The sequence below is a fragment of the Hemitrygon akajei genome, chromosome 10 (assembly GCF_048418815.1).
Source record: "Hemitrygon akajei chromosome 10, sHemAka1.3, whole genome shotgun sequence".
Classification (NCBI taxonomy): domain Eukaryota; kingdom Metazoa; phylum Chordata; class Chondrichthyes; order Myliobatiformes; family Dasyatidae; genus Hemitrygon; species Hemitrygon akajei.
In genome coordinates this window covers 4,431,710-4,444,511 of record NC_133133.1, presented here as the reverse complement: position 1 = coordinate 4,444,511, position 12,802 = coordinate 4,431,710, and the positions used below count along the sequence as shown (strand labels likewise).

The following is a 12,802-nucleotide window of genomic DNA, read 5'->3' as shown; positions in this document are numbered from 1 at the left end:
AATACCCGAGCTGGGAAGACAGTGGAACAAAAATGGCAGGTATTTCTGGGAATAATGTAGAAGGTGCAGGATCGGTTCATTCCGAAGAGGAAGAAAGATCCTAAGGGGAGTAAGGGGCGGCCGTGGCTGACGAGGGAAGTAAAGAGCAGTATAAAAATAAAAGAGAAGAAGTATAACATAGCAAAGATGAGTGGGAAACTGGAGGACTGGGAAGCTTTTAAAGAGCAACAGAAGATAACAAAAAAGGTAATACGCCAAGAAAAAATGAGGTACGACAGTAAACTAGCCAAGAATATAAAGGAGGATAGTAAAAGCTTCTTTAGGTATGTGAATAGCAAAAAAATAGTTAAGACCAAAATCGGGCCATTGAAGACAGAAATGGGTGAATTTATTATGGGGAACAAGGAAATGGCAGATGAGTTGAACAGGTACTTTGGATCTGTCTTCACCAGGGAAGACACAAACAATCTCCCAGATGTAATAGTGGCCAAACTAGAGTAAAGGATGAACTGAAGGAAATTTATATTAGGCAAGAAACGGCGTTGGATAGACTGTTGAGTCTGAAGGCTGACAAGTCCCCGGGACCTGATGGTCTGCATCCCAGGGTACTTAAAGAGGTGGCTCTAGAAATTGTGGACGCATTGGTAATCATTTTCCAATGTTCTATAGATTCAGGAACAGTTCCTGCTGATTGGAGGGTGGCTAATGTTGTCCCACTTTTCAAGAAAGGAGGGAGAGAGAAAACAGGGAATTATAGACCGGTTAGCCTGACATCAGTGGTGGGGTCAATTATAAAAGAGGAAATTATAACACATTTGGATAGCAGCAGAAGGATCAGTCCGAGTCAGCATGGATTTATGAAGGGAAAATCATGCTTGACTAATCTTCTGGAGTTTTTTGAGGATGTAACTATGAAAATGGACAAGGGAGAGCCAGTGGATGTAGTGTACCTGGACTTCCAGAAAGCTTTTGATAAAGTCCCACATAAGAGATTAGTGGGCAAAATTAGGGCACATGGTATTGGGAGCAGAGTACTGACATGGATTGAAAATTGGCTGGCTGACAGGAAACAAAGAGTAACGATTAATGGGTCCCTTTCGGAATGGCAAGCTGTGACCAGTGGGGTACCGCAAGGTTCGGTGCTGGGACCGCAGCTGTTTACAATATACATTAATGATTTAGATGAAGGGATTAAAAGTAACATTAGCAAATTTGCTGATGACACAAAGCTGGGTGGCAGTGTGAAATGTCAGGAGGATGTTATGAGAATGCAGGGTGACTTGGACAGATTGGGTGAGTGGGCAAATGTATGGCAGATGCAGTTTAATGTGGATAAATGTGAGGTTATCCACTTTGGTGGCAAGAACAGGAAGGCAGATTACTATCTAAATGGAGTCAAGTTAGGGAAAGGGGAAGTACAACGAAATCTAGGTGTTCTTGTACATCAGTCAATGAAAGCAAGCATGCAGGTACAGCAGGCAGTGAAGAAAACTAATGGCATGCTGGCTTTTATAAGAAGAGGAATTGAGTATAGGAGTAAAGAGGTCCTTCTGCAGCTGTACAGGGCCCTGGTGAGACCCCACCTGGAGTATTGTGTGCAGTTTTGGTCTCCAAATTTGAGGAAGGACATTCTTGCTATTGAGGGAGTGCAGTGTAGGTTCACAAGGTTAATTCCCGGAATGGCGGGACTGTCATATGTTGAAAGATTGGAGCGACTGGGCTTGTATACACTGGAATTTAGAAGGATGAGAGGGGATCTGATTGAAACATATAAGATTATTAAGGGATTGGACACACTGGAGGCAGGAAGCATGTTCCTGCTGATGGGTGAGTCCAGAACTAGAGGCCACAGTTTAAGAATAAGGGGTAGGCCATTTAGAACAGAGATGCGGAAAAACTTTTTCACCCAGAGAGTGGTGGATATGTGGAATGCTCTGCCCCAGAAGGCAGTGGAGGCCAAGTCTCTGGATGCATTTAAGAGAGAGTTAGATAGAGCTCATAGATAGCGGGGTCAAGGGATATGGGGAGAGGGCAGGAACGGGGTACTGATTGTGTATGATTAGCCATGATCACAGTGAATGGCAGTGCTGGCTAGAAGGGCCAAATGGCCTACTCCTGCACCTACTGTCTATTGTCTATTGATTACTAGACTCTGGACCCAACAACAAAAATAACTTTATTTATTAAAGAACATAATAACTTCGAGCAGGAGTTGGCCCATCGAGGTTGATCCTCCATTCAATAAAATCATGGCTGATCTGACTGTGGACTCAGCTCCATCTATCTGGCTCTTCCCCATTATATTTAATTCCCCTGCTATTCAGAAATCCGTTCAACTGTCTAAGTGTATTTATTGAAGTAGTCTCTATTGTTTCCCTGGGATGAATTCCACAGATTCCCCCAAATCTTGAAGTGACGTTCCCTGGTTCTGATTGCACCTTCCCAAGAAAGCTACCTTTCTGCTTCTATCTTGTCCATTCCTTTCATAATTTTATGTGTTTCTATAACATCTCCTCTCATTCTTATGAATTCCAGTGAGTATGGTCGCAGGTGATTCATTCTCTCCTCATAGACTAACACCATCATCTACTGAACCAACCTGGTGAATGTCTTCTGCACCACCACCAAAGCCAGTGTATCTTTCCTCAAGTAAGGAGGCCAGAACTGCACACATTACTCTGGATGCAGCCTCACCAGCACACAGTTGCAGCATAACATCCCTGCTCTTAAATTCCTTCCCTTTAGCAATGAGAGCCATTCCATTTGCCTTCTTGATAACATATCACACTTGCAAACCAAATTTTGTGATTCATGCACAAGCACTCACAAGTCCCTCTGCACAATAGTGTACTGTGACCTTCACTCTTTAATAGTCTGATCTTCTGTTTTTCATTCCGAAGTGGATGACCTTGCATTCACCCAATCTGCTAAACCTTTGCCCACTCATTTAACCTAGCTCTATATCTCTGCAGAAGTTGCTTTTCTACTTTACTTAATGTTATCAGCAAACTTAGATATGCTGCATTTGGTTCCCTCTTTAATTTTTGAAAGTATCAAATAAGTTCCGTTCAATATTTCAAAATTATTGAAATATTGCTCAGAATTAAACAGAGGCCTTAAGCTTTTCCACTGTTTATACTCATAGCCAAGGTACCTTCAACCTAGAAAGCCCCACCCCAGTGTATTCCTCCCCACCCCTCCCTTAAGTCTGTAAACCCTTAAAGCATTCTTGTTTAATACATTCACAAAGAAATGCACATGATGCGGGAATCTTTGAGCATGACCTTTCTGAGGTGCTGATTGCCTAACTGGTTGTTTTTGTGCGATGAACCCAAGAAAAATGCTAATATGAAGAGGGTTGGGACGTAATTTTAAGGTGATTGGAGAAAAGTGTAGAGGGTAATGTCAGATAAGTTTTTTTTTTACACAGAGAGTGGTAGGTGTGTGGAATGCCCTGCCAGGGATAGTAGTAGAGGCAGATACTTTAGGAACATTTAAGAAATTCTTAGGCTTATGGATGTTAGAAAATGGGAGGGAAGGGTTAGATTGACCTTGGAGTAGGTTAAAAGGTCATCACAACATCCTGGGCTGAAAGGCCTATAATGTTCTATGTTCTCAAAGAACTTGTGGCTGAGGCCTCAAGATGATATTGTGTTCTTGCCTTTTGAGGTTTGGGTCAGTTTTGGGCAGTTGGTGACTCTACTAGGGCTGATGTAGAAGAACGGTGGCTCTCCAGTCTTTTGTTATCATCACTTTGTTATGCGGCCTCTACTACCACCGGAGGATCCACAAATAGTCACCTGCTTAGAACATTGTACTCGACTCAAGTGATCAAGCTACAACATGTCACCTCTTTAAACTGTTGTTGCTTGTCATTTTGGTTTCCCACATTGCAATGTCATTAAACAACTGTCAGAGGTATTTCAATGTAGAACTAATTTCTGTGAATTTGTAGTCTTAAACTTTCCGCTTTCTCAAAAATATATTGGAAATCAATAGATTTTGAGACAATTCCTAGGATAAACATATTAGCACATACACTGATTTGGCTGGAAACACAAGGTTTCATAGTTCTGATTTTCAGTCATGCAGATAGTTGTGTTGTATTCTATTTGTATTTTTCTACATAGTATCTTTTACTTGAGTATCAAATTTACAGCAAATTTGGTATAGAATGGTGAAGGAAAGTAATGCATATAATCAGCTGTGGTATTTGGTGTTGACTATGTAGCTTTCATTATTTTGTTGCATTTTCAGCTCGTATTGGATACTCGATACTGGACATGGCTGAACCACTTTGTAATATGGGGCTCTCTAGCCTTTTTTGTCATTTTCTCTTTCTTTTGGGGTGGCATTATATGGTAAGTAGATGTGAATATTTACAGTCCCATTTAAGCAAACTGAAATTTAGCAGATAGTGATTGAGAAAAGTTACAAAATTTAAGTATTAATTGATGATTTAATAGTTTGCAGCACTGAATTACAGCAAATTGATGAATGTTGTCTGAAGAGCATTTGATAGATCAAAGTCAAAGCCAGGTTTATTGTCATAGCGCAGTTACTTGCATGTAGAGGTGCAACAAAAACTTGCAACAGAATTGGAATTGGTTTGTTATTGTCACATGTACTGAAATACAGTGAAAAGCTTATCTTACATATTGTTCAAACAGATCAAATCATTGTACTGTGCATTGACATAGAACATATTCAACATTACCTCTTTTTGGTCAAGAAAGTACAACAGCATCTCCACTTCCTGAGCAGATTAAGGCGAGTGAGACTCCACTCGCCGCACCCCCCCATTCTAATCCATTTTTACAGGAGCACATCGAGGGTGTCCTGACTCCTCTGCATCACTGTCTGGTACAGGAATTCATTAACATGAGAAAGTGCACTACAGGTAAGGAAGAAGATGCAAGATCACAACGAGGTAGATCGTGAGATCCTGAATCCACCTTATCATACCAGGGAACCACCAGGTTTGTAACAGCATAGCAGATGCTTTCCTTGAGCCTAGTGGTACATTCTTTAAGGCTTTTGTATTTTCTACCAAATGGAAGAGAGGAGAAGACAGAATGTCCGAGATGGGTCGGCTCTATGATTCTGTTGGCTGTTCTGCTGAGGCTGCGAGAAGTGTAGACAGAGTCCATAGAGGAGAGGCTGGTTTCCACTGGTCAACCTTGAATGTTGCATCCTAGTGTCAACTCAGTATGCAAGCCAGAGCAGTACGACATGGAGAGCAAGCTGTTGCCCATGCAGTGGACCCTCCCCCCCTCCACCTTTCACACAGCGGATGACTCCAAAGGAACGGCAAAGATTGACACAGTTTGGCACTAGTAGCATTGTAGGTGTTGCCAGTCAGCATTGAACTCAACGTAGGTCTGCCTTAGGGACCCTAGCACTGGATTTACTCTGGAAACCTTCCCTATGTGTTGGGTATAGCCACAAAGCAGCAGAGGTTTGAGATCAATTTTTTCCTTTTTAGATTCCCATCTGCCCGGAGCGACTGGTTTGAAGGTGCCAGTAGCCCACCTTTGTCCTTCTGCTGTCAGTAAAAACAGTCCCACTGGACTTAGCAGCTAAGCCACATGTAAAGGCCAGGACAAACACGAGGAAATCTGCAGATGCTGGAAATTCAAACAACAACACACACAAAATGTAGAACACAGCAGGCCAGGCAGCAAAAATAGGGAGAAGCGCTGTCGACATTTCGGGCTGAGACCCTTCGTCAGGACTAACCGAAAGGAAAGATAGTAAGAGATTTGAAAGTAGTGGGGGGAGAGGGAAATGCGAAATGATAGGAGAAGACCGGAGGGGGTGGGATGAAGCTAAGAGCTGGAAAGGTGATTGGCGAAAGTGATACAGAGCTGGAGAAGGGAAAGGATCATGGGACGGGAGGCCTCAGGAGAAAGAAAGGAGGGGTGGGGGGAAGCACCAGAGGGAGATGGAGAACAGACAAACAACTAAATATGTCAGGGATGGGGTAAGAAGTGGAGGAGGGGCATTAACGGAAGTTAGAGAAGTCAATGTTCATGCCATCAGGTTGGAGGCTACCCAGCCGGTATATAAGGTGTTGTTCCTCCAATCTGAGTTTGGAGTCATTTTGACAATAGAGGATGCCATGGATAGACATATCAGAATGGGAATGGGACGTGGAATTAAAATGTGTGGCCACTAGGAGATCCTGCTTTTTCTGGCGGACCGAGCGTAGGTGTTCAGCGAAACGGTCTCCCAGTCTGCGTCAGGTCTCACCAATATATAAAAGGCCACACCGGGAGCACCAGACGCAGTATACCACACCAGCCAACTCACAGGTGAAGTGTCGCCTCACCTGGAAGGACTGTCTGAGGCCCTGAATGGTGGTAAGGGAGGAAGTGTAAGGACAAGTGTAGTGCTTGTTCTGTTTACAAGGATAAGTGCCAGGAGGGAGATCGATGGGAAGGGATGGGGGGGGGGGGGGGACAAGTAGACAAGGGAGTCGCGTAAGGGGATCCCTGCGAAAAGCAGAAAGGGGGGGGAGGGGAAAACGTGTTTGGTAGTGGGATCCCGTTGGAGGTGGCGGAAGTTACGGAGAATTATATGTTGGACCTGGAGGCTGGTGGGGTGGTAGGTAAGGACAAGGGGAACCCTATCCCGAGTGGGGTGGCGGGTGGATGGGGTGAGGGCAGATGTGCGGGAAATGGGAGAGATGCGTTTGAGAGCAGAGTTGATGGTGGACGAAGGAAAGCTCCTTTGTTTAAAAAAGGAAGACATCTCCTTCATCCTGGAATGAAAAGCCTCATCCTGAGAGCAGATGCGGCAGAGACGGAGGGATTGTGAGAAGGGGATAGCCTTTTTGCAAGAGACAGGGTGGGAAGATGAATAGTCCAGGTAGCTGTGAGAGTCTGTAGGTTTATAATAGATATCAGTAGATAGGCCATCTCCAGAGATGGAGACAGAAAGATCAAGAAAGAGGAGGGAGGTGTCCGAAATGGACCAGGTAAATTTGAGGGCCGGGTGAAAGTTGGAGGCAAAGTTAATGAAGTCGACGAGCTCAGCACGCGTGCAGGAGGCAGCACCAATGCAGTCGTCGATATAGCGAGGGAAAAGAGGGGGATGGATCGCGGTATAGCCTTGGAACATGGACTGTTCCACAAAGCCAACAAAAAGGCAGGCATAACTGGGACCCATACGGGTGCCCATGGCTACACCCTTGGTTTGGAGGAAGTGGGAGGAGCCAAAGGAGAAATTATTGAGAGTAAGAACTAATTCCGCTAGACGGAGGAGAGTGGTGGTAGAGAGGAATTGGTTAGGTCTGGAATCCAAAAAAAAACCGAAGAGCTTTGAGACCATCTCGGTGGGGGATAGAGGTATATAGGGACTGGACGTCCAGAAGACCACGAACACACACTCAGTGTTATGTGTTATGCTAAATTATCATGTACCTATTTTATTTTAAAGGGGCTTTATCTTTGAGAATCTCAAAGAATCATTGAGAAAGAGGACACAATTTTGTGTACTAACTGTTGTGCAGGAAATTACTTTGTGCCAATCTGAACAACTTCATAATACAATGATGGATTCACAGTATTGCATCCAAACCAAATAGTCAATGGATTATGTCAGTTAAATATGAATTTTCATAGCACTCCTTGCTAAATTGCCTAAGCTTTCATATTTTAACTGCATCAATTTGGAAAAATGATTTGAATGCACCATGAAAATACTGTATTGATTATTTTGGTTTCTTTTTGCTAGGCCATCCCTAAAACAACAGAGAATGCATTTCGTGTTTGCACAGATGCTGACGTCTGGCTCAGCATGGCTGACTATAATTTTATTAATAACTGTTAGTTTGGTGCCTGATATTGTGGTAAAAATCTTGAGCAAACCTGGCAGAAGGCAGTTCCAGGTAAGTGATCAACACTGAATGTGACAGATTGATCTAATGTTATTTGACTGTTTTTCTCATTCATTATGACTACCAGAGAACTGTTTTTAATAAACAGATGACCCAGAAAATGTACAAGTAGCTGTTACAATGTCCTAAAACTGAGAATACTTACTACTGTTTCTGCAGACTAATCATTTACATTGTGCATTACTTTTGCTCGAGATTTGACATTCTCAAAATTCATTTAATATGCAGACAGAAGTTAACAGTGTGCAACTGGTGGTATTTTTTTGTGTATTTTTGGTACATACCAAAGTTCTCCTGGTGATATGAATTACTGTAGAACAAATATTTTGTGTATTGAAAAATAGTGCCTCTTCACTCAGTATGTCTTCAAGTCTAAGTGAAATTTATGACTATTAATCTGTGAGATTGCAAAGCATTAGTAGTTCTCTTAATCAAAAGTAATATCTTATTCACACAAAATTCTGTAGGAAAATCTGGAAAAGTTGTCTCAGTGGTCAAAGGTGGTCTTCTTAATTGCAGATTTCTTTCTATTACACAAAATGCAGGAATTCTTTGTGGATTTTTTTAAACACTTCCTAAATGAAAATATGTTCCTTATTGGAAAAGTGATCTATGGTGATTTGCTAATTAAGATAACAGTGGAAGAATATATGTGTTCTTCTCATTCTCAAGCTTTAGGATGCAGAAGTGGGCTGAGAAGTGGCAGATGGAGTTCAACCCAGAGAAGTGTGAGGTGGTACACTTTGGAAGGACAAACTCCAAGGCAGAGTACAAAGTAAATGGCAGGATACTTGGTAGTGTGGAGGAGCAGAGGGATCTGGGGGTACATGTCCACAGATCCCTGAAAGTTGCCTCACAGGTAGATAGGGTAGTTAAGAAAGCTTATGGGGTGGTAGCTTTCATAAGTCGAGGGATTGAGTTTAAGAGACACGATGTAATGATGCAGCTCTATAAAACTCTGGTTAGGCCACACTTGGAGTACTGTGTCCAGTTCTGGTCGCCTCACTGTAGGAAGGATGTGGAAGCATTGGAAAGGGTACAGAGGAGATTTACCAAGATGCTGCCTGGTTTAGAGAGTATGCATTATGATCAGAGATTAAGGGAGCTAGGGCTTTACTCTTTGGAGAGAAGGAGGATGAGAGGAGACATGATAGAGGTGTACAAGATATTAATAGGAATAGACAGAGTGGACAGCCAGCGCCTCTTCCCCAGGGCACCACTGCTCAGTATAAGAGGACATGGCTTTAAGGTAAGGGGTGGGAAGTTCAAGGGGGATATTAGAGGAAGGTTTTTCACTCAGAGAGTGGTTGGTGCGTGGAATGCACTGCCTGAGTCAGTGGAGGAGGCAGATACACTAGTGAAGTTTGAGACTACTAGACAGGTATATGGAGGAATTTAAGGGGGGTTATATGCTAGCCAGGGTTTGAGGGTCGGCACAACATTGTGGGCTGAAGGGCCTGTACTGTGCTGTGTTTATATATTGTAACTAAGTCTGGCAAACTTGAAGGAGTAATGTACATACGTATTTTGTACTGAGTTTTTGGTGATTTGGAGCTCCAGGCTAGCATTTTAGGATCAGTTTTAAAGCATGCAAATGAGACTCATGTTCCAACTCATCTGTGCTAACCAGGGAGTATGTCTGTACTAATTCCATTAGCTCACATTAAGCCTTAACACTCAATTCCTATCGAAGTACCTGTCCAAGAACATTTTAAACATTCTAATTTTACCTGCCTCGATATTTCTCCAGCAGCTTGTTTCATGTAGCCACCACCCTCCATGTGGCAATATTTATCCTGCAGATTTCGTTTAAATTTTACCTATCAATATTGATTTGCAGGAGGGGAATTAATGTTTAAACATTATTACAATAGGTGTTCCCCTGCTGGGATGAGGTGGGTTTAATATATAGAGTCCAGACACCATCTCTTCTCCACCCCTGCCTATCACCTCCCCTTGGTGACCCTTCCCCCTCCTCCTAGCTTTTTATTCTGCTATCTACCCCCGTCCTTTCCATTCCCGATGAAAGGTCTTGGCCTTAAACATCGGCTGTTTATTAATTTCTGTAGATGCTACCTGACCTGCTGAGTTACTTCAACATTTTGTGTGTGTTGAACAGCAAAATTGCAGACACATGTCTATCTGAAGCATTTGATTTTGTATGAAATGGATTTATCTGCAGTCTCAGTCCTAGATCACAATTCCATTAATCCCAAAGATAAGGAACAAGCCATAGGTGTCAGAGAAATTGCCTGTGTTTACTTATATAGTAGTGAATTATAACATAAGATTAACATCATAATAGCTGGATAAATATTTTACCAACTTTTGAAATGGCATTAAAGAAACCCAAAAACCTGGATTTTGTATGTCACTAAAGCATACATTTATCTTTCAAGTCTTGTGAACTTGGAAATTCGACATTGACATGTTAAATGCAAAAGTTTGGATGGTATTGGAATTAACATTACACATACTTTCTTCAGTTAAGTGTATTAATTATTAAATCTAAATTAAGCAAATATAACTACTAGAATGTAATTAAATTTCCTGAGGTTGCACTGATGAGGTTCCTGAGGTTGCTGGGTTTCAGCACCTATGTTACAGGGAAAGGTCGAACAAGTTAGGTCTTTATTCTTTGGAGCGTAGAAGGTTGAGGGGGGACTTGATAGAGGTATTTAAAATAATGAGGGGGATAGATTGAGTTGACGTGGATAGGCTTTTTCCATTGAGAGTAGGGGAGATTCAAACAAGAGGATATGATTTGAGAGTTAGGGGGCAAAAGTTTAAGGGTAACACGAGGAGGAATTTCTTTACTCAGAGAATAAAGCTTCCAGTGTGGAATGAGCTTCCAGTAGAAGTGGTAGAGGCAGATTCAGTATTGTCATTTAAAGTAAAATTGGATAGGTATATGGACAGGAAAGGAATGGTGGGTTACGGGCTGAGCGCGGGCCAGTGGGACTAGGTGAGTGTAAGCGTCGGCACAGACTAGAAGGGCCAAGGTGGCCTGTTTCCGTGGTGTAATTGTTATATACGGTAGTTATATAATGAAATATCTGCCCCCAAGTACTCTCAGTTGCTAAGGAGGCATTAAGCCACTTATGGACTTAACTGTAAAACTGTCCATCAAATTGCACACCTGTTTATTTTAATAACCATAAAAATCTAGGAAAAATCATCAGCCTTTTGAAAGTGGGAATATTTTCCAGCAAGGCAATATTTTAAGTGCTAAATTTTAGGTGGCAATTAATGTTGCAGTTATTCACAGTATTTTCCATTCCATCTGAATGGAAGCAATGATCAGAAGAATCTGTGCTTCATTGAGTTTTATGGTGTTTGACTGTTCAAAGTGGTGTTGATTTCTCAGATCTTTCATGCCATGTTTTGATTACTTGTGCTTCCTCCCCTCTTTAAAATCTTCAAACCTACTTGTGCCTGAAATATTTCTGATAATCCTCTTATCGGTCTCTCTCCTTTCCCCCTCCTTGCACTCTGAACCAGGCAAGACCACACTTGCCTTCTTCCAGACACTCTACAGTCTTTATGCTCTCACAAACCTCCAGCAGCCAGAGTTTCTCTTGGAATGATTGAGGTGATCTCTCTTCCTGTTCCTGTGTAACTAATTTATTTTTTTAACCTGTCATGCAGTGTATTTATAGCAACTTATTTTTTGATGGATTCTACATGCATGTTTACTTATTTAGACACATATCTCTGATTAAGATCTGTCTTAAATGTATGTAATTTTTTTGAAAAGCTAAATCTGCATTTTATTGAAAAATTTGTTATGCTTGACATTTTAAGTACTCTGAGTTGATAGCTTGTAAGATTGTTACTTCTGTATTTTTCAAAGTACGTATGTCGTCAAATACAACCCTAAGATTAACTTTCTTGTGAACATTCACCGTAAGTACAAAGAAATACAATAAAATCAATGAAAACCCGCACACAACAAACACGGACAACTGGTGTGCAAAAGGCAACCAATTGTGCAAATACATAAAAAGAAATAATAATAAATAACTAATAAATATTGATACTGTAATGTGTTTATATCCTTTAAAGGTGAGTCCATAGATTGAGGGAATAGTTCAGTGTTGGGGTGAGTGAAATTGAGTGAATTTATTCCTTCTGATTCAAGAGCCTGATGGTTGAGGAGTAATAACTGTTCCTGAACCTGATGTTTGGGTTCGGAGAGCAACCATACAGTATTTATTCTCTGTTGTATGGTGGCAATCCAGTAGTTTAAATAGCACTCGATCTGCAAGCTGCCATCAAGCTGTCAAAAGCAGATTTCTGTCATTTATAGAAATATTTACTCGCTGAGAAAAAAAGGAGACTTTATAAGCAAGGAAATAAACCGTAAGTAGATTATCTATATTCACAGGTAGCTCTATGAGTAACTATGGAAGAGAAGGTCATTGTAAGAGATAATTAAATCTGGTAAATTATTGCAAAGCTTTCCTTCCTGATAAATGGGTTCAATATGGCGCCACAATAGCGTAGTGGTTAGTGCCACGTTATTACAGCTCGGGGCGTCAGAGTTTAAAGTTCATTTCTGGCATCCTCTGTAAGAAAATTTGTATATTCTTCCCGTGTGTGCATGCGTTTCTTCGGGGTGCTTTGGTTTTCTCCCACAGACCAAAGGCATACCAGTTAGTAGGTTAATTGGTCATTGTAAATTGTCCTGTGATTAGACTAGGGTTAAATAGGTGGGTTGCTGGGCATTGAGCCAGAAAGTCCTGTTACATGCTTAACTCTTAAAAAAAAATGAAGTGTTAGCATGTTAAAACTAGCACTGAAGCCAGGAAAGTCATATGTTCTTCACCTTGAATACGACAACAAATGCTAGGAACAGTGTTGTATTTGGCAAGTGAAAGGTTATTAAAACTGATCATCTAT

General features: G+C 41.6%; 1 protein-coding gene across 9 annotated transcripts in view; it reads left to right on the top strand.

The window, feature by feature from the left end:
* atp11c (ATPase phospholipid transporting 11C) overlaps window positions 1-12,802 on the top strand; it is a 198,870-nt gene that overhangs the window by 175,547 nt on the left and 10,521 nt on the right. For 7 of the 9 annotated variants that reach the window (XM_073057768.1, XM_073057764.1, XM_073057765.1 and 4 more), the window contains 2 exons: window positions 4,258-4,361; window positions 7,738-7,891. In XM_073057768.1, coding sequence (XP_072913869.1) covers window positions 4,258-4,361; window positions 7,738-7,891 — 258 coding nt within the window. Of the gene's footprint in view, window positions 1-4,257; window positions 4,362-7,737; window positions 7,892-11,401; window positions 11,493-12,802 lie in introns of all 9 variants that reach the window. The other 2 variants (XM_073057766.1, XM_073057767.1) reach the window with 1 other exon arrangement.